This window comes from Thermothielavioides terrestris, chromosome 6 (genome assembly GCF_000226115.1).
Source record: "Thermothielavioides terrestris NRRL 8126 chromosome 6, complete sequence".
Taxonomy (NCBI): Eukaryota; Fungi; Ascomycota; class Sordariomycetes; order Sordariales; family Chaetomiaceae; genus Thermothielavioides; species Thermothielavioides terrestris.
Window position 1 is genome coordinate 1,458,892 of NC_016462.1, and position 18,628 is coordinate 1,477,519.

General features: G+C 59.3%; 10 protein-coding genes across 10 annotated transcripts; 5 read left to right on the forward strand and 5 right to left on the reverse strand.

The window, feature by feature from the left end:
- Positions 1–1,042: 1,042 nt before the first annotated feature.
- Positions 1,043–1,667, reverse strand: THITE_159130 (uncharacterized protein; the record flags this gene model as incomplete). The annotated part of the gene is made up of 2 exons (XM_003657655.1): positions 1,043–1,203; positions 1,448–1,667. 2 exons carry the CDS (start codon positions 1,665–1,667, stop codon positions 1,043–1,045), a joined length of 381 nt encoding a protein of 126 aa, XP_003657703.1.
- A 567-nt stretch (positions 1,668–2,234) lies between these two features.
- On the forward strand, positions 2,235–4,055 carry THITE_2123634 (uncharacterized protein). Its single transcript, XM_003657656.1, has 3 exons — positions 2,235–2,507; positions 2,602–3,043; positions 3,123–4,055. The coding sequence occupies exons 1-3, from the start codon at positions 2,424–2,426 to the stop codon at positions 3,767–3,769; spliced, it is 1,173 nt and encodes a 390-aa protein (XP_003657704.1). The 5' UTR covers positions 2,235–2,423; the 3' UTR covers positions 3,770–4,055.
- A 241-nt stretch (positions 4,056–4,296) lies between these two features.
- THITE_2123637 (uncharacterized protein) lies at positions 4,297–6,830 on the forward strand. Its single transcript, XM_003657657.1, has 2 exons — positions 4,297–5,513; positions 5,592–6,830. The coding sequence occupies exons 1-2, from the start codon at positions 4,821–4,823 to the stop codon at positions 6,711–6,713; spliced, it is 1,815 nt and encodes a 604-aa protein (XP_003657705.1). The 5' UTR covers positions 4,297–4,820; the 3' UTR covers positions 6,714–6,830.
- A 702-nt stretch (positions 6,831–7,532) lies between these two features.
- On the reverse strand, positions 7,533–7,914 carry THITE_2058384 (uncharacterized protein; the record flags this gene model as incomplete). Its single annotated transcript, XM_003657658.1, has 3 exons — positions 7,533–7,610; positions 7,677–7,754; positions 7,834–7,914. The coding sequence occupies 3 exons, from the start codon at positions 7,912–7,914 to the stop codon at positions 7,533–7,535; spliced, it is 237 nt and encodes a 78-aa protein (XP_003657706.1).
- Positions 7,915–8,025: 111 nt separating this feature from the next.
- THITE_2123640 (uncharacterized protein) lies at positions 8,026–9,406 on the reverse strand. The gene is made up of 2 exons (XM_003657659.1): positions 8,984–9,406; positions 8,026–8,898 (listed from the first exon to the last, which is right to left on the reverse strand). Exons 1-2 carry the CDS (start codon positions 9,204–9,206, stop codon positions 8,351–8,353), a joined length of 771 nt encoding a protein of 256 aa, XP_003657707.1. The 5' UTR covers positions 9,207–9,406; the 3' UTR covers positions 8,026–8,350.
- A 331-nt stretch (positions 9,407–9,737) lies between these two features.
- Positions 9,738–13,469, forward strand: THITE_2123642 (uncharacterized protein). The gene is made up of 3 exons (XM_003657660.1): positions 9,738–9,986; positions 10,061–12,014; positions 12,068–13,469. The coding sequence occupies exons 1-3, from the start codon at positions 9,836–9,838 to the stop codon at positions 13,164–13,166; spliced, it is 3,204 nt and encodes a 1,067-aa protein (XP_003657708.1). The 5' UTR covers positions 9,738–9,835; the 3' UTR covers positions 13,167–13,469.
- Position 13,470: 1 nt separating this feature from the next.
- THITE_2123645 (uncharacterized protein) lies at positions 13,471–14,864 on the forward strand. The gene is made up of 3 exons (XM_003657661.1): positions 13,471–13,883; positions 14,094–14,274; positions 14,375–14,864. Exons 1-3 carry the CDS (start codon positions 13,630–13,632, stop codon positions 14,615–14,617), a joined length of 678 nt encoding a protein of 225 aa, XP_003657709.1. The 5' UTR covers positions 13,471–13,629; the 3' UTR covers positions 14,618–14,864.
- On the reverse strand, positions 14,865–15,544 carry THITE_2123649 (uncharacterized protein; the record flags this gene model as incomplete). The annotated part of the gene is made up of 1 exon (XM_003657662.1): positions 14,865–15,544. Exon 1 carries the CDS (start codon positions 15,065–15,067, stop codon positions 14,867–14,869), a length of 201 nt encoding a protein of 66 aa, XP_003657710.1. The 5' UTR covers positions 15,068–15,544.
- A 363-nt stretch (positions 15,545–15,907) lies between these two features.
- Positions 15,908–17,445, forward strand: THITE_2123651 (mitochondrial 54S ribosomal protein YmL9). The gene has a single exon (XM_003657663.1). It carries the CDS (start codon positions 16,123–16,125, stop codon positions 17,323–17,325), a length of 1,203 nt encoding a protein of 400 aa, XP_003657711.1. The 5' UTR covers positions 15,908–16,122; the 3' UTR covers positions 17,326–17,445.
- On the reverse strand, positions 17,411–18,352 carry THITE_2123652 (uncharacterized protein). The gene is made up of 2 exons (XM_003657664.1): positions 18,054–18,352; positions 17,411–17,965 (listed from the first exon to the last, which is right to left on the reverse strand). The coding sequence occupies exons 1-2, from the start codon at positions 18,268–18,270 to the stop codon at positions 17,496–17,498; spliced, it is 687 nt and encodes a 228-aa protein (XP_003657712.1). The 5' UTR covers positions 18,271–18,352; the 3' UTR covers positions 17,411–17,495.
- Between the last annotated feature and the right edge of the window lie 276 nt (positions 18,353–18,628).

The window sequence follows — 18,628 nt, forward strand, 5'->3', positions numbered from 1 at the left end:
GAGGTGCTCGAGGAGTATTCCACCCCTCTTCCTGGCTTTCGTTGCTTCGGTGCGGCACATTCACTCAGTGCTGGGCTGCGCTGCGGAAGCTAGGCCTTGGGGGGAAGTGGTGGGCTTGTCTTCTGGCCCCGAATGATCGTTGGATGTAGGAGTAAGTTCTTGAGGATAGGAGCCCCTGTAGCAGCAGAGGAATTCAAGTGGCCTCGAGCAGCTGATGTTGAGCACGTCGAGTGTTGCTGTGCACGGTGCAGCGTGCAGCGCAACTAAGACATCAATGGTGGGATCGACTCGGTGACGGAAGGATAAGGGCATTTCAACTGTGACGGTGAAGCATGTCCCATTCGTCTGGACTCGGAGCAATGGGGATGGGGTACAATTCGGTGCTCAAGAACGCTGTTGGTTTTTCTTTCCCGCCCAGACTCCCTTGCTGTCAGCCTGTCAATTGAACTGAATTCTCAGTTGCTTGATGGAAAACTGCCTGCTGTTTGCGCATCTCTGTGTTGGGGGTGGCGCATGTGCTCTGGATTGATCTTACAGTTGAATGTAGGAGGGACTGCCATATCCCGGAACTGTTCTGAATGGGACTTGCCCTCACGCTTCTTGCTTCCTACTTGTGATCATGTAAATATAGGGATAGAGTAAACAACCATTTGTCCCCGACAGTCATCCCAATCTCCCTCCATAAGCCCCCGAGCCATTTGACAAGTCCGTGCGACTGTGCGGGAACGGTTCTGGTACTGAAAGACCCCAGCGATTGTATGACAGCACTCTAGATTGGTCTGGCGTTGACGAACGTCCAGGCAGTCAGTCTATTTTCCCTCTGTTCACCCATGATTCTCCACTTCCGCTCAAATGCCGATGACGCGAGGGATTAGACTCGACCAGAGCGTTTTGCTGCTCTGGCAGGAGCTGATAGATCTGGTACATCACATCCTGGCGGTCCGTGAAAAGCAAGTGGCGTCTAGGTCAACACTAAGTTTGGCGGCGGCGTCCGGTCTGCGCCGATCAACAGCACGACGCCGCCTAAGATGCGCTCCCCGGCTCAGTAATCGCCCACCATGTCGGCGACGTGTCGAAGATACCGGTCGTGGTCTACGTACCGTTTGTGGTGGAAGAGGGTGGGAAGCAGGACGTCCGGATGCAACTTTTCAGAGTTGGACTCGGGCGGCGCCCAGTCGGTGACGCCCGTCGTCGTTGTGCTCGCTGGTGTCGAGCTGAATTAGAATGGCAGCAACCTGATGAACCACAGTGGCAACCATGAAAACCAGGCGGGTCTTGTATCCTCTGGAATCGCGGGCCGCAAGATCGGCACTCATTGGGCAGCTAGTGTCGGAATTAGATCGACAGAAAAAGTAGACGAGACGGCTTTATGGATTTGCTCGCTTCTTCTCCCCTTGGAGTCAAATGACAGAATTTTTGACCTGAATCCATCACGCAACCCCCTCACACCTGTCCAGCATGCCTGGGCATAGCTCCTCGTGGGCATGGTCCATGGGATTGCCGCTGTAAGGCGGGACGCGTGAGTAGTATGCAACGTTGGAAATCGGAAGGCCTTGGGTAATCTGTCTGTACGTGATTTCTGCAAGTTTGGTGGAGAGGATCCCGGTAATGGTGCGGACTAGCAGCTCGCGATGCTCTCTATCAAGGTCGATGAACAGCAGAACCATCCTTCTCGGCAGACTACATTGCAGTCAATGAAGCTGTAAACTGCCCCGACATGATTGCCAACTCTGATTTCTCAATGATCTCAACGCGACTTAGTTACGCGGCGAAGTCAAATACCGGTACGAGATCCGAACAAAGGTCAGGAATTAACTAGAAAGCCCGAACTCACCAAGGTAATCAACGGGGCGACTGAAGAGTTATACACCTCTAGCCACTGGTCTTGCTCTGTCAATGAAGTCGATCAAACGAATGAAGTGTAAACAGACCTCGAGGCCGCCAGTCCACTTCCAAGACCTTGGACTGAGCAGGTCATCCACGACGCCCTCGCCGCTCGTGAGCCACCAAGCCGCTACACCAAGTCCTGACGAACCATAATGAAAATTATCACTAGTTGGGTCTACCTAGAGAATTGTTGAGGCTGGATCGGCATCCAGATTATGGATTCCTTTAAACATAGCCTCTATTTACTTCTAATTCTGGCTACGCTATTGACTGCTAGGTGTCAGCAACCATACAGTTAGACAACCTGGACTGATGAGATCGAATCAGGCCAGTCACTTCCTGAGATTTTTCAACTTCCTTTTCCCCTTCTTCTCCTGTGTTTCTTTCATATCTTTTTTTTTTTTTTTTTTTTTTTTTTTTTTTTTTTTTTTTTTTTTTATTTTTTCTTCTTTTCTCGTAATCAAATCAGTCTTCCTACATCTCACGACTTTCATGTTCACTTCTCGAACATTTGACTTCCACCACCAGCATCTACCATGATCCGCGTCCACAATTCTCAACTGCCTAGCCACGTGGCCAATGGGCTCCATCCGCTTATTGTCCGGCAACTCACGTCGCTTGTTAGAATGCATCCCACTCGCGATTGTCTCCATTCCAGCATCCACCGGAACCTTGCCAACCGTGCTTGGAATCTTATTCTGACCGTCAGCCTAGGATTACATGTTTCGATTCTTCAGACACTTAACCCGGCAGAAGACGGCGAATCCAAGATCAAAGATCCAAATGTTTCCCGCAATCCACACCTGGAGGCGCGGGGAGCCGGCCCGGCAGGAGTACTTCACCTTCAAGGATGGGCTCTGGCACCCGGTTGAGGTGCAGGGCTCAACCATCCCGCCCGGCTCTGAGACGCCCGCGTCGTTCCAGTTCTCCGTCTTGTCCTGGAACATCGACTTCATGCGCCCGCACGGCGATGCCCGCATGACGGGCGCGCTGCAGCATCTCCATTCACTCACCAGCAGACACGCCCAGCCGAGCGTCATCATGCTGAACGAGATGACTGAGGGCGATCTGAAGCTGATCAAATCGGCCGACTGGGTGCGCGAGCACTACAACATCACCGACGCGTCGCCCGGCCACTGGGAGTCCCCGGGTTACGGTTAGGCCTACGCGTCCCCAACCTCCCTCACGCAACAACCCGGGCAATCTTCAATTTTGCTGACCAGTCTCCCGCGCAGGCACCACGATGCTGGTCCCCCGCGCGCTTCCCATCAAGGACGTCTTCCGCATGCACTACGAGCGCACCGCGATGCAGCGCGACGCGCTGTGCGTCGACGTGCCGCTGCCGCGCGGGCGCACCCTGCGCCTGTGCACCACGCACCTCGAGTCGCTGAAGGCGCGGCCGCCGCTGCGCCCCGCCCAGCTGGCCGCCGCCGCGAGGCTGCTGCGCGAGGCGCACGCCGGCGTCCTCGGCGGCGACCTCAACGCCATCGAGCCGTTTGACCGCACGCTGCATGCCGAGAACGGGCTGAGGGACGCATACCTGGACAGCGGCGGGGTGGAAGGCGCCGAGGAGGGGATGACCTGGGGTCAGATGGCGGGGAGGAGGGAGAGGGACCGGTTTGGGCTGAGCAGGATGGATAAGATCCTGTTTTGCGGCGGGGTGCGGCTGTTGGGGTTTGAGCGGTTTGGCATGGATGTGCTGATGGAGGGCACCGAGGAGGAGCGGCAGGAGCTGATGGACCAGTGGGCGATGGAGAAGCCTTGGGTGACGGACCACTTGGGCGTCAAGGCAGAATTTCACATCGAGTTGGCCGATAAAGACGAGCCTGCAGAGGAAGATGGTGTCGGGCAGGAGCCTGGCCAGCCCGAGGCGGGCAGTTAGGTAGTGACAGGGAGTGAGCGGCGTGTTCGTGTAGGTAGACCTGCGTCCTTGGGGGTTTGAGAAGGAAAAGCAAGAGTGAGGAGTGAGGGCAAACAGGGGGCCCTTCACCGGTTCTACGATGGAATTTGGCAGCAGAAAGCGTGTCCGTTGCGCATTAGCACCAGCAGATCTCCCTTCACATCTAGGTTTAGCAACGCTGGCCGGTCCTTACCTAAATACCTTACAAGTAATGCCATCCATGGATGTTCAGGTACCTCAGGTATGGAATACGTTCAACATGAGTGGCCCGGAGGATGGGCGGCCCAAACTCATGGGGCGGCGCTGAAGGGCGGCGCTGAAAAATTGGTGGGGGTGTTGGTGTGCCGGCAGGGCTGGCGGGGCACCTCCAGGCACCCACAGGCAATTCGGAAAGCCCAGCCCATCCTCGCTAGCCTGCTGGGCAGGCGTCCAATGGCAGCCCGGGGGCCCTCGCTGGCACAGCGAGGTGGCCTGCTCTGCCCTGCTCGCCTCCTCCCATGTTCCGTCCGCCGCGTCCCAGATAACAACCCAACGCGCGCCCATCGCGAACCGCAGCCGATGCTTTGCGATGGCCCATTTCGTCTCTGAGTTCGTAATTACGCCCGTGCTCCGACAGGCCCGCCGTTTCTCGGCGGGATTTGCCGCCAACGAAGACGAAGACGCCGCGAACAGACCACCCGCTGTCGGACGCCGGAGGACGAGGTCGACGGGGGCCGCCGGCCCTGCTGGGAGCGCAATCTTGGAACAGGACGAGCATACGAGGCTGCCAACCGAGCATGCGGCGGTGTTGGACTTTTCAGATACCGCCGAAGCGCCCGCGACGGGCCCCGCCCAAGAGGCGTCTTCTCAGGTCGCAGGGTCGTTGCGAAGAAGTTCGGACGGCGTCCGCAGCGAAGCCGAGAACCTCAACATAGCTGGATCACACTCCGACGCCCCTCCATCCGCGAATACAGTGACAGACGCTACCGGCACATCTCCGCGATGGCCGCCGTTCGACGCGGCCAGGAGCTCTCCGCTCCCCGAAGATGACGGCATGGGGGAACTCCGCCGGAAGATACAGGCCATTCAGTTGATGGATGTCCCGCAGACCAGCAAGGCCCGGATGATGCACCAGCTGTTGACGGAGAAGTACACCAGGTCGCAGCAGTCCCCGCGGCGTGCCCAGGCTGCCGTAAGACCGGTATCGCCCGCAAGCTCGAGCACCCTCGACGCGCCCGAGCCGTCGGAACCGTTCGGACCCCTGCAGGCCTTCCGGAAGTGGAACCCGCTCGGAGACGGATCGGGGCCCGTAAATCTGCCGCTGACGGAAGAGGATCTCCGGCCGACGTATGCGCCGAACAGGCGGCCCTCTGACGATACCGAGTGGTATCTCGAGGAGGACCCCGAGGAAGAGCGGGAGAGGCGCCTGGGCTGCGAGCACTACCGCCGCAATGTCAAGATGCAGTGCGCCTCGTGCGAGAGGTGGTACACTTGCCGGCTCTGTCACGATGCCGTCGAGGACCACGTCCTCCCGCGCCAGCAGACCAAACACATGCTGTGCATGCTGTGCGGGTGCGCCCAGAAGGTGGCGGATACATGCACCAAATGCGGCCGGTCGGCGGCCTACTATTACTGCGGCATCTGCAAGCTCTGGAACGACGACCCGAACAAGCCCATCTACCACTGCCCCGACTGCGATCTGTGCCGGGTTGGCCAGGGGCTGGGAAAGGACTTCTTCCACTGCAAAGTAAGGTCCCCTCTTCTCCCCCCACCCACTCGTCAGAACACCCACAGGACATTCCGCTGATCTCGATCACCCCCCCAGAAATGCATGGCCTGCATCGCCATTTCCGGCACGGGCAAACACAAGTGCATCGAGCGGTCGACCGACTGCGACTGCCCGATCTGCAACGAGTACATGTTCAACTCGCCCAAGCCCGTCATCTTCATGCAGTGCGGCCACAGCATCCACCGGCACTGCTTCGAGGAGCATATGAAGACGTCGTACAAGTGCCCGCTGTGCAACAAGAGCTGCATCAATATGGAGTACCAGTTCCGCAACTTCGACATAGCCATCCTCAACCAGCCCATGCCGCCCGAGTACGCCGACGCGCGCGCCGTCATCTCGTGCAACGACTGCTCCGCCAAGAGCCAGACCGCCTTCCACTGGCTGGGCCTCAAGTGCGCCGTCTGCCGTTCCTACAACACCGTTCAGCTGCAGCTGCTGAACATGCCGGGTGACCAATCGTCCCAGCCCCAATCTCAGCCCCAACCGCAACCGCAACCGCTCCAACAGCACCCTGAACAACAACAACAGCAACTCCAACAGCAACAGCAGCCCACCGCCCTCAACCCGGACCTCCCCCCAGACCAACCAGACCAACAACAACCACCCCGTCGCACCCATCGCGGCCCGGAGCTGGACCGCGAGGACATCACCGACCCCGCCCCCGCCCCCGCCCTGCCCTCCACGTCCCCCTCCTCCTCCTACTCGCCCGCCTTCCTCTTCCGCCTGCTCTACCGCACCGCCGCGCCATCGTCCGCCGCCCCTGCCCCTTCACCCCGCACCCGAGGTGGGGAAGGGGATGGCGGTGACTGGGCTGCGGCTGCGCCGATTTCGCCTCGCGGTGGGGTCCGGGGTGGTGGTCGCGGCCGCGGCAGTGGTAGTGGTGGTTCTGTGTGCTCCGATGAGGAAGAAGCGGAAGCGCATTGGGAGGAGGAGGAGGATGGGGATGAGGATATGCTGGACTTGTTTGGAGGGAGGGATCGGACTTTCGAGTGGATGACGGGGTTCATGTCGTCGACGGAGAGCGCGGTGGGGGGTGATGATGATGAGGATGAGGAGGAGGAAGAGGAGGATGACGAAGCGGAGGGTAGTGAAGGGGAGGAAGGGGACGATGAGGATGAGGATGAGGAGGATGATATCTTGCTTCTGGGCCACCGGTAGTTGGTTGTTGAGTGGTGGTTTGCTCGGGTGGAAGAGGGAGTGCTGGGTTGGCTGGCCCCGGCAAGAGGTTGGTATGGAGGCGTTGGGAAAATAACATGTGTGTTATTGCAATAGGCTTCATGGATCAGCGGGCGGTATCTGGGATAGGGAGCTTGGGAATCTGGACGGTCCGGTCTGGCTAGGTAGGCGTTTGGGTGGAGGAAAGAAAGGGCGGAAACTTGGATGGCTGCAAGATGGAACGGGTTTGTTATGGACGGGAAGCTGGCGGCATGGCATCTGATTTGGGGTTTCAGCGAATCTGCATCATTATCATCATCATTATCATTGTCATCATCAACAACAGCGGCAGCAGCAGCAGCATGGGCTATATCAGCAGAGCACTTGGGCTTGTATTTATCTGCGATCGAGCGAAATGGGTAGAATTGAAGTATCCGTCTCACCTCGACCGGCCTTCCCTTGGGCTACCTTCATGGAACCCAGCGTTTGTCCTCCGTTTGGCGGAAGACACTTCCTCACGCTTTGCTCCGGAGGCTGATACAAATCCTGCCTAAAAAGCGAGGGTCCGTGAATTGGACGGAACCGAGTCTTGTTTCTCTGCGTGGTGGTTGCGTACTCCACCCCATCGAAAAGGCTTCGGCGAAACAGTCAGCTGCTGATTGCGGATTGCAGTGGCGATTGGTCGATGGCCACCTCGAGACGAGGAACCGTTTCCCTCCCGTGCGGACCGCGTTGGCGGACAGCCTCCGTTGAAGCAATGACCCCCCTCCTACTACCGCGGGGGAAGACACGGTGATCAATCAGGATGCACCGGCCTGGCCGTCATCTCCGTCGCGCAGACGCCGCGGCAGCCTCGAGCTGTGCTTCCTGGCCTTGCTTGCGGAGCTCTTTGATGACGTTCTTGCTGGAGTTGTCAGTGCTGCCCCGGAATCGTGGAATGTGTGCGACAAGCTACGAGCAACATACCGCCAGCGCCTCCGGGTTCACCCCGTTCTCGATCATGGAGATGCAGATGGACAGCGTGCGGCGGTCGAGATGGCAGTTCTGTGTGGCTGGTCAGTGGGCTGGAACGAGGGGCGAGGGCGAGGCCTGTGAGGATTATGAAATGCTGGTTGTCACTGACCAGGATGGTCGCAATCTCGTGCAGGATATCAACGGCCTGCTGGGCAGCAGCCTGTTTTTCGGCCCGCTCGTTGGGCGGCATCTTGGAGCGCACGGGATGCCTCTGTGATGCCTGGGCGGGAGGGTATAAAGATGCGAAGTTGAAGCTGCCCCGCTGCGAGTGTTTGTTGATGAGTGTTTGGTTGAGTGGTGTTTAATTGGCGGGGTTTCACACAGCCGGCGAACTACGCGTCTGGGCGCGACTGGGCGTGGGCACAGAACATCTCAACTGAGTGCCAGACAGAGCACCGGCAGAGCAGATAATGACCGTGTATCCCTGGGTGCTTAATTCAGTCACCGTGTCCCAAATCAAGCTCATCGGAACATTTTGGCCGCAAGAACCACCCGTGAGAACGTGCTGACATGTTGCGCCTAACTACCTGCCTCCCAACACCAATGCCCAGACCCAAGCCTCCATGACATCCTGGTATCATAACACTTTCGTATCGTATACAAACGACGCCTTTCGTAAAACACCATCAAGACCGCATCGCCTCAACAAACAACTCCCTCATGCCCTTCAGCAGGGTCACCAGTTCCCTCGTCTCGTTGACCCTCTCGAGCACCTTCTCCACCTTGTCCCTCTCCAGCTTCGGCCGGCAGTGCCGCACGTCGTAGTCCCTGCTGCCCGTGCACAGCTCGAACCAGGCCTCGCGCTCCCAGTTCTTCTCGTCCAGGTGCGTGTAGACGAACTTGAGCCGGTCCTCGGCGCCGGCGCCCTCGATGCGCAGGCACAGGTTGGTCACCCAGAAGTCCAGCTCGGGCACGTTGTAGCGCGCCTGCGCCTCAAGCTGCGCCTGGTGCGCGCGCTGCGCCGCCAGCCGCGCGTCGATGTCCCTCTGCGTCGCCGCGATCTGCTCCTTGAGCACGTCCCGCGCCGCCGCCTGCCGGTCGCGCTGCGCCGTGAGCTCCGCGATCGCCGCCTGCATCTCCCGCGTCTCGGCCGCCTCCTTGGCTATCGTCTGCTGGTATGTGTTGGTCTTGAGCTGCAGGATCTCGATGTCCTTTTTCTTCATGCGTTGATCCTCTGCGGGGCCCGGTGTGGGGAGCAGTTAGAGAACGTAGCTGAGAGGGGGAGTATACGAAGGGAGAGAGTGGGTGGCTTTCCGTACCTTGCAGCTCGGCCACGTTCATGTGGAATTGGTTCCTTTCCTCCAGCACGCGCTTGCGCCCCTGCTCGATGAAGGCGTCGAACTTGGCCGTAAACTTGGCCATGCGGTCGCGCAGCTCGTCGAAGCCGAAGTTGATGCTGGGGAGCGTGTCGGCGAGCGACGGGCCGCCTATGGGTGGGCGACTGGTCGACATCGACAGCGAAGGCTCGAATGCTGAGGCCATCGCGGGTGGCATCTGGTTTCGTCAAAAAATGACTCTCTTTTCTGTTTGATTTCCGGTGTTACGCTCCCTTCGAGCTCGGCAGGGTAACTGGAGTATCGGAGTGTTGGTCTGCGATCGTGAATTGCAAGTGCAGGACGGATTCCATCGGTGTTCCAAACCTTGTTTATCTGCTTGCCATCTTCAGCAGGTTTCCAGGGCGCTTCGGCCCAGACCCGGATGTCAGGACCCGCTCACTGGGCTGTCATTGGTGCATCCGAGGGCCTGCCCCACTAAAAAGTTGCCTTAGTTATCCTCTAACCACTGGGAAGCTCTTAGTTCATCCGTAGATGCAACTTCCAACTCGAAGACAACTCGGATTACTTTTACTTTGGAATTCCCCACCCCCAGAAGTTCTCACTTGCACTGCGCTGTATTCTGAGCTTTATTCCTTGATCTTGCAGACCTTATCACGGTCAGGGATACACCGCTTTCAATGCTGCGAGCGCCATTGGTGCCAAAGAATTTCATCGCCTGCTGCAACATCGCGTCCGCTTGAGAAGGGCTGAAAGAACTGCTCCCCACGTCTCTCAAACTCGATATAATGATCCCGAGGTCATTATTCATTGGTTCTTCTGTCACGATAAGTCCAAATGGATGACCAGAAGCATGCCGTCCAGGCGCCCGGCCGGCTCAAGACTCGCCGGGTGGCCGCGGACGGCATTGTTGGACGCTTGACCTATACCCCAGCCCTGGGCGATGAAGTTATCGGGCAGATGCGGAGGAACCGGGTCAAGGATGATGGTAAGATTTGCTTGCTGCCAAGCTGGGCATGGATCTGGATGTCGCATGTGTTCCTAGCGTTGACCGTTCTCCAGCGCCCCGGTTCAAGCAAGTAATGCCCTTCACACGATGGTGTCCGCCCGCCAAAGGCGCCACCTCCCAGTCCAGCGAGCTGCGTCCTTCCCAGGCAGCGAGGTCCCAAAAGAATTTTCTCCTGGAGTACCTCCCGGAGGCTTCCATCCCTGATCACGAAACCGAGAGTCTACTCCTGGAGGAACTCGCCGCGTCACATGCCAACCTCAGATCAGAACCCTCCAGCCCGGCACCGCTGTTCTCCGTTGGGGAGGCAGCCGACATGAGAGAGAGCGACACGGCCAAGGCCCACCCTGTGTTAGCCCTTGCTTCCGGCATCTCGGGCAATGTCCTGCGGCTGATAGGTCTTGCCCGCGAGGAATGCGTGTGGGCCGAGGCTGACATCCGCGTCCGCCTCCATGTCGCGAACCCTCAGCTCGAGGGCGAGTGGTGCCAAGACGCAGTACCTATCTCACTTGTCAGGTTTGCGGTCGACTCCCAAAGGTACGACCCGATCCGATGGCTCCTGGTACAGAATGGTGTCTCGACCACCGTTTATGAGCCTGAGCTGCGGAGTATACCCATGCCTTCGGTGGGGACCTCAGCCCGGCTCTCAGGGCGGTCTGTCGCCAGCCAAATCTTCGCCAACCCCTTGGCCTCGATACCCTGCCACCGCACGGGAGGGAGCTTGCAAACGGACGTTGCCTTCGCCCGATGTCGCGAAACAAATATGCCTCAACTGGCCATCATTGACCAGGCCGGTTATTGGAGTCTCTGGGATATTACAGGTCGGCGGAATACACGACCAAAGAACTTGACGCCGGTCATGAGGATGTGCGGGAACGCGGTTTCGGGATTCATTCCAAAGTTACCTTCCATCTCGACGGCCGACCCTCTCCTACACACAATCTTATGGTTGTCACTGGAGCAAAAGGCTTCGAAACTACCCAGCCGCTCAGTGAGCCGTACGACGTACCCTTCCAAGCGCACTCGCGAATCCGTTGAGCCTGAACAGCAACCATCACGCGGCGCACTGCTCCTGTGCAACCCATTAGCCCTGCATCTGTTTGATCTTGCTGGCCGGAAGCTGCACTCGGTTTCTCATCTGGTGCTTTCGAGGGATAGCCATCGGATCTTAGGTGCCTCGCCCTCGCGGCTGGACCCTGCTCATGCGTTCATCTTGACCGACACAAACGTATTATGGGTAGCTGTCAACGAGAGCGAAGACGAAACGCTAACCCTTGACATTCTCGCCTCGTGTCCACACCAGAAGGACGCAAACGATCCCACGCTCCGGCTGGATGTCTCGCCGGCCGCATACATCAACGATCTCTTGGCTTGCTTCGTCTGCGTGCGGTCCACCAGGGACACCGAGATGGCAGTGTTCTGGTTCTTCAAACCGGCCCCAGGTACACCTGCCAGGTATCATCGCGACTTCGTCTCGCTGAAAGACGTACCCAATTTCATCGGATTGAGCTTCATCCCCGCCGGCCGCCGCGTTGGAAAAGAGCCGACCTCAGCCGCGGGTCGCACAATGAGGAAGGCTCAGCTGAGGTTCTTTCAACTGCTAACGCTTGGCCAGGACTTGGATGTCCACTGCGCGTTGTGTGCCTGGTCTGACGGGCCCAATGCATCTGTTCCTCCTCCTGACGCGAGCGAGCCGCTCGAGGAGAGCAGCAATCGCCGGCTCAAGCTGCTGCAAAATCTGACCGACGCGTTTGCGGTGCCGGACGAGTTCGATGAGCGTGCGGTCTTTCGAAGAAAGGAGCTTGCGTCGACGTCTCTGGAGAGTTTGGGTGGCGGGATCCAGCAGCGTATTGATTTTGGATTGGTTGCCCAGCGCCTGTCTGGCTCAGCAGAGCCGGGCGCAGGAGATGAGGCCGGTCGGATGTCTCCTGTAGACCACGTTGACTTCGACTTCATCGCCAAAGCGGTTGAACGGGAGAAGGAAGACGGCTACATGCCGAGGCATTCATTGTGCGTCTTGCCTCTTGGAAGCTTATGACTGAAGTGGCTAACTGTTCTATTAGGCTCGATTTGGCAGCGCCTTACCGGACAGAGCACCACCTTCTTCGACTGGCCCGCGAATGGGATGCCCAGCAGGAGATGCTGCATCGCCGCGCTAGCGATTGGCTTTTCGTGCCTGAAGCCCGCCGTCCTCTTGCTGACTTCGGCCCTGACGACCTGGTCGAGCGCCTGAGAGATATTTTTCCGAATCCTCAGTCGGCCCGCGACACGCGTTCACTTGAGAAACGGGAACAAGTACTGCAGATCATGGCTGCGGAGATGTTCCTCAGCAACGTTGGTGTGTCCGCGGTGCCACAGGCTTGGGCCTCCATGAATGAACCTCCCTCGAGCTCCCTCCCGTTCCCCAGCTCGCCGACGCTCATGCCATCATCCCAGCTGTCGCTACCCCGCTCCAGCAAAGACAAGGGGAAAAGAAAAATTAAGGAAGAAGATCCGGCGGAGCCGGAGGAGCGAGGAGACGCAGTGGCCCTCCGCCTTCGAAAGTACGCCACGCTCAACCCGTCTCCAACCATTCACGGCGAACCTGCCCTTGCCCTCTCCCGCTGGGACCTGGGCGCCGATCCAGACGACATCACCTGGAAGCCCGGCCAGGACCTCGAAGCCGAAGACGCCCTCAACCGACGACGGCGAAAGCTCGAGGCGCGACGAAGAAAAGCCGAGCGGCTGTCGCAGCGCATCCTGGGAGAGGACTCGCTGCTCATGGAGCAGTCGTCCCAGTCGCTGGGCGGCTTGTCTTCGCAACCGCTTCCGACGATCCTGCCGACGAGCAGCAGCCAGCGGCAGAGCCAGAGCCAGAGCCAGCCGCAGCAGGCGGGATCGCCGTGGGCCTTCTCGTCGCAGCAGGCGATGGGCGTCGGAACGCCGGGGGTGCGGCCTGGCTCGCCGTTGCGGCGCGAGTATCGGAGGGATTCGGGGATGGGGGTGTTTTCGTCTCAATTGTCTCAGCAGCAGCAGCAGCAGTCTCAGGGCACGCCGTCACAGCCCGTGTCGCAGGTGTTGCCGGGCTTGTTCGGTGGGCGGCCGTCGTTCTCGCCGTTTAAGAGGAGCCCGCTGAAGAAGGGAAAGAGGAAGAGCGAGTTGAGGATGAGCGGGTTTCGGTGAGGTTCTGGTGAGAGGGGATTCATGTTGCGTGGACTATTTAAGCCGGCCGAGATATGGGCCGTCGTATGCAGCATATCGTTGGGATGTATCAAGAAGACATGCAATTGGGCAACATGCCTGTCGGTTGACATCTAGTTTGCATTTAATGTAACCATTCGAAGTTGAGAATCGGGCAGTAGAGGCGCATATTGATGTGAGGCTCGCTTTGTCTCTGGCTCTGTCGGTTCCCCCATACCAGTAATTGTTAGTGCTCTAAGTCACTCAGGGCAGCAAAACACCGCGACTATCCGCTTGTAAATCGCAAGTTGCATCTCAACCAGACACCCAACGGATTGCTCACAAATCTCACCCATCAAAACCCCGAGAAACGGCACGACCGGCCCATTTCAGGCAGACGCAAAGCCAATAACATAAACCGAGGTGGCAAAAAGAAGGACAAATAGAGGGAGAGAGAGACGGGAAAATGTCACATCACTGCCACGACGAACATACTCACGCCCACGGCGGCGGCGACGACCCGCACGACCACTCGGACGACATCACGCCGGCCCTGCAGCACTCGCTGTACCAGCACATCTGCTTCGACGAGATCACGACCATGAACGAGGCGCGGTACGGCTCCGGCAGGGAGGTCGTCCGCAAGACGTGGCAGGAGCGCATGAGCCCTGAGCCGGAGGTGGCGAGTGATGTTGATGAGCAGTTGTTGATTAATATTCCGTATGTCTTTTCTCTTTTTTTTCTTTTTTCTTTCTTTCTTTTTTTTTCTTCAGATTTTTTTTATTTTTATTTTGTTTGCCGGTTTATGGTCACTTGGTTCGGGTTGAATGGTTGGGATGGACTGGATTGGGGGGGTTACAGATGGCTCTGTGGGAGAGAGAGGGTTGGTTGGGTGAGCAGGCAGCTGATACACGACGGGGGCAAAAACAGGTTCACGGGGCAGGTGAAGCTGCACTCGATCCTGCTGCGCACGTCCGACTCGGACTCGGCGCCCAAGACGCTCAAGGTCATCATCAACCGCGAGGATGTCGACTTCGGCGTCGCCGAGGAGACGGACGGCACGCAGACGTTCGAGCTGAGCCGCACGGCCGAGGTGCAGGAGCTACCCGTGGTAAGTACTCCCTCGGCTCTTGCTCACTCAGGGAAGGGGGAAGTAGACAGACGGTGGTGTGCGTGTGTGTGCTGACGGGATGGCAACGCAAAACACAAAGCGCCGGGCGCGTTTCAACGCCGTTCGCCGGCTGACCCTGTTCTTCCCGGACAACTTCGGCGACGGCGAGGAGGACGTCACGCGGATTTCCTACATCGGCTTCAAGGGCGAGTGGATGCAGCTGGGGCGGGCGCCGGCGAACATCCTCTACGAGGCGGCGGCCAACCCGGCGGATCACAAGCTCAAGGGGACCAGCGTCAACCAGATGGGCAGCGGGATTGGAGGGCGGGGGCCGGGGATTTAGCCGATGATGAGGCTTCGCAGGCAGCAGATCAAGAACGGCATGGAACTACATGAAGTCCTCCTCCCAGTTCTCGTCCCGGTCCTGGTTGCTCGCCGCCGCCATGTTCTCCTCGGTGAAGAGGTCGTCGTAGGCATGCTCCTTCTGCCACTTCTTCTCCTGGCGCTCCTTGGCCAGGCGGGCCTCCTCCTTTTTCTGCAGGACGGCATTCACAAGTCATCAGTCAGCGCTGCACATACCGTGAAGGGGGGGTCAGAGACATACCCTCGCCTGCTGCGCGGCCTGGTCCTTCTTGCGCAACTCCCGCAGGTGGTCGTCCTTCTCCTGCTTCAGGTCCGGGTACTTCTCGACCTTGGTCTTGTTCAGACGGTTGACGATGGGGTTTTCCCGCTGCGGGACGAGGATGCGCTTGACCTTCTTCTGGTCCTTGAAGCTGACCTGGCCGACCGCCATGCTGCCGTCCTTCTTCAGGTTGGACCACGGCGTGTAGATGACCGTCACATTGTCCTTCTTGTTGCCTGCAGGGCCTCGTCTTTCAGCATTTGACAGAGCCGCAACTGCAACTCACTGTCTCGGGGCCTACCCTCGATGGAGTTGGCCTTGGTCAGTTGGGCCAGGTCGGTCAGTAGGTCTGCCGGGATGTTGTCCCACGTCTCGCCCTCGCGCAGCCGCAGGTAGATGTGGGCGCTGGATAGCTTGTCGACGTGGAACTGTGCGGCCGGGCGGGTGAGCTTCAAGCGGCCAGCAGGGAGGTATGATCTCGTGGCCTCCATACCCTGCCAAGCAAGGGTGAGTGGTGAGTGACTGTCTGGAGTCCGTGCTGAGAGGCAAGGCCGCAAGGGGGCTCGCAACAGCACTTACCACACGTCTTCTTCCCAGCCATATTTTATCAGATCCTCATCTAGTGGAGTTTATATTTTTGTCTCGTGTTAGAACAGAGCCTCAACTCAACAGAGGAAAAAGACAGCTGTGACCTCATCTCACGCACTTTCGAACTTGTCCTTTCCCACATAGATGAACGCCGGAGGGTCGACGACATTGGAGGTGAAGTAGTAGACCATGTTGTAGAAGAGGGTTTATTATGGTATGCTGAGAGTCGCTAAGTACCGGGCAATAGTTTTTATGTTAATCTGTTCTCTTGTGAAATGTAGGAGTATGGCTGCTGCGAGTCCCGTGAGTGCTGCTGAGTGTTACAAGTACCTTTCCCAATGGAGGGAGTCGACGTCGACCGAGGATTGCGGTAAAGAAAGGGTTAGGGTTCTGCGTGCCCGTCCGTCTTGCTGCCAGTGTGGTTGCAAGGGCCCACTTCTTTTTCGGGCGGAGCTCTCAATTTTCTGCCCCGTGCCTTCTCGAACTCAACGTTGAATCGCGACGTCGACCGTCGTCGAGGCCGTCTCTATCGGCCCGCCTACAACGTCCGCAACCAGCCAATGCCATAAACGCCCTTTCCATTTTTCCTTCCCACTCCAAAGTCGATTAGGCACGACACACAACAGATAGCACACACGATGGCGCCACGGCTGCCCGCCCGCTGCTGGCGGCAGCTGCTGCGACCCTCGCCGTCATCGGCAACCACAACCACAACTCCGACCACCCCAACCGCCGCCGCCCGCCCGCGCGTCTCGCTGCTCCTCCCCGCCTCCGCCCCGCCTTCGACACAAGCCCACCTCCTCCCGTTTACGCAATCCCGCACCGTCAAGTCCGGTTGGTCGACGCTGCCGCCGCGCGCCAAGCCGCACCGCTTCAACCAGACGACGTCGGGCCTGCCGGCGCCGACGACGGGCCCGGCGGCGGCGCTCAAGCGCAAGGAGCGCACGACGCCGGTGCGCACGGGCGTGCTGGCCATCAAGAAGGGCATGACGGTGTTCATGGGCCGCACGGGCGCGCGCATCCCCTGCACGGTGCTGCAGCTGGACCGCGTGCAGGTGGTGCTCAACAAGACGCGCCGCAAGCACGGCTACTGGGCCGTGCAGGTCGGCATGGGCGAGCGCGCGCCCGGCAACCTGACCGCGCCGCTGCTGGGCTACTACGAGGCCAAGGGCATCCCGCCCAAGGAGGTGCTGGCCGAGTTCCGCGTCCGCGACGAGCGCGGCCTGCTGCCCGTCGGCGTGCAGCTCATGCCCGACTGGTTCCAGGTCGGCCAGCGCGTGGACGTGCGGAGCAACTGCCGCGGCATGGGGTTCGCCGGCGGCATGAAGAGGCACGGCTTTGCCGGCCAGGAGGCGAGCCACGGCAACTCGCTGAACCATCGAACGATCGGGTCGGCCGGCCCGAGCCAGGGCGCCGGGTCGAGAGTGCTGCCGGGGAAGAAGATGCCCGGGCGGATGGGGGGCCACCGGGTGACGGTCCAGAACCTGCCGGTGCTGATGGTGGATAACGACTTGGGGATTGTGGTGGTGAAGGGGTGCGTGGCCGGGCCGAAGGGTGCCGTGGTCAAGATTCAGGATGCGTGCAAGAAGCCGCCGCCGAGCGACGAGTTCATCGAGAAGACGCGCAAGCAGCTCGAGGAGCGGTTCCCGGACGCCGAGGCGCACTTGCAGGCCGCGCGGGTGCGGCACCTGGAGCTGAAGGAGGCGAGACGGCAGAAGAGGATAGCGGAGCTCATGGAGCAGGGCATGAAGCCGACCGAGGAGCAGGCGGATGCGATTGAGCAGATCATTGCGGCCAGCGCGCGGAAGGAGAGCGCGGAGCAGACGCCTGCGAACTTCTGATAGGAGTTTTTGTGGAGGAGCCTTTGTTGTTCGTCGTCGACTCTTGTATCATACAATATACAGTACATGTAACAGTAACGCGGTATAAGAGTTCAGTTCCTTTTTTTATTTTCCTCGCGTCCCAGGCCAAAACCAAAAGCAGGAACACAAGTCAGTCACACACGGCTTAATTACTTCCTGAACCCCCTCGTCGCCGCCATCGGCTCAACCTCGTCCTCATCCAGCTCGGCCCCGCCCACGATGCCCCTGAACGGATCGCCATCCTCCAGCAGGTCGATGACGGTCCCGTCGTCCGTCACGAGGCTCCACTCGGTGGTCTCGAACAGGCCGCGCGGGCTGGGCCGGCGGCTGGCGAAGCGCATGACGCCGGCGGCGCGCGTGCCGCGGACGCGGAAGTGGATGTCGATGCGCCCGCGCACCTGGTTCAGCTCGCCGCCGATCCAGGGGATCCGGCGCGCGAAGTAGATCTCGTCGCCCAGGTGCGCGCGCGCCCGCTCCGACGTCCGCAGCGCGTACAGCGTCGCGCTCACCACGGGGCTCGACAGCTTCTGGTAGTTGAAGATGGCCACCGAGGCCAGCGCGATCACGCCCGCGAAGAGCGGCAGCGTGCGCGACCACCGGAACGTGATTCTCTCGAGGCCTGAGCGGGGGGGCCAAGGTTGGTGGGGGGTGTGTGTTAGTTGATGGTCGGTTGGCTCTGGGGATCTAAAGGACGGGAGAGGACGGACTGGGCAGTTCGCGGTCGGGTCGGCGCTCCATCAGCGGGCCGCTGCCGGGCTTGGGCGCCGAGACGAGGGTGCGTCGTTGGTGCTGTCGCGGGATCTGAGGTTGTCGTAGTTGCCCTGCCGCTGGCGTTTCCGCCGTGGCCCGCGCTGCGGATCCTATCCTCCGCCGCAGCAGGGCAGCCTGGGCTTGCGCTCTCTGCTGGACTAGCCTCGACAGCATCGCTCGGTGTGTGGTGTGGTGTGGTTGCGATGCCGTGCGCTGGAGTTCAGCCCACCCTAGCTGAGAAGCAGTTGATCATGATTGATTGGCTGGGAAAATCAAGCTGATAAGGACTGATAACAATATGCAGCTACGGAGGACACACGGTGACAAGATCAGTGGGCAATCCGCGGCTTGGCAAGGCTTCCGGGGTCCTCTTTTCTGCACCACCCGAGTTACCGACTCACTTGACTAAAGTCGGGTACGGATATCGGATCACTGTGCCCTTCCTTCTCCGTCTTTGGTTCTTTGTTGCAGGTTCCTTTTGCTGTTGCCTGGAAGTCCACGTGCCCCACTCCGGTCTCGCTCTGCTTTGATT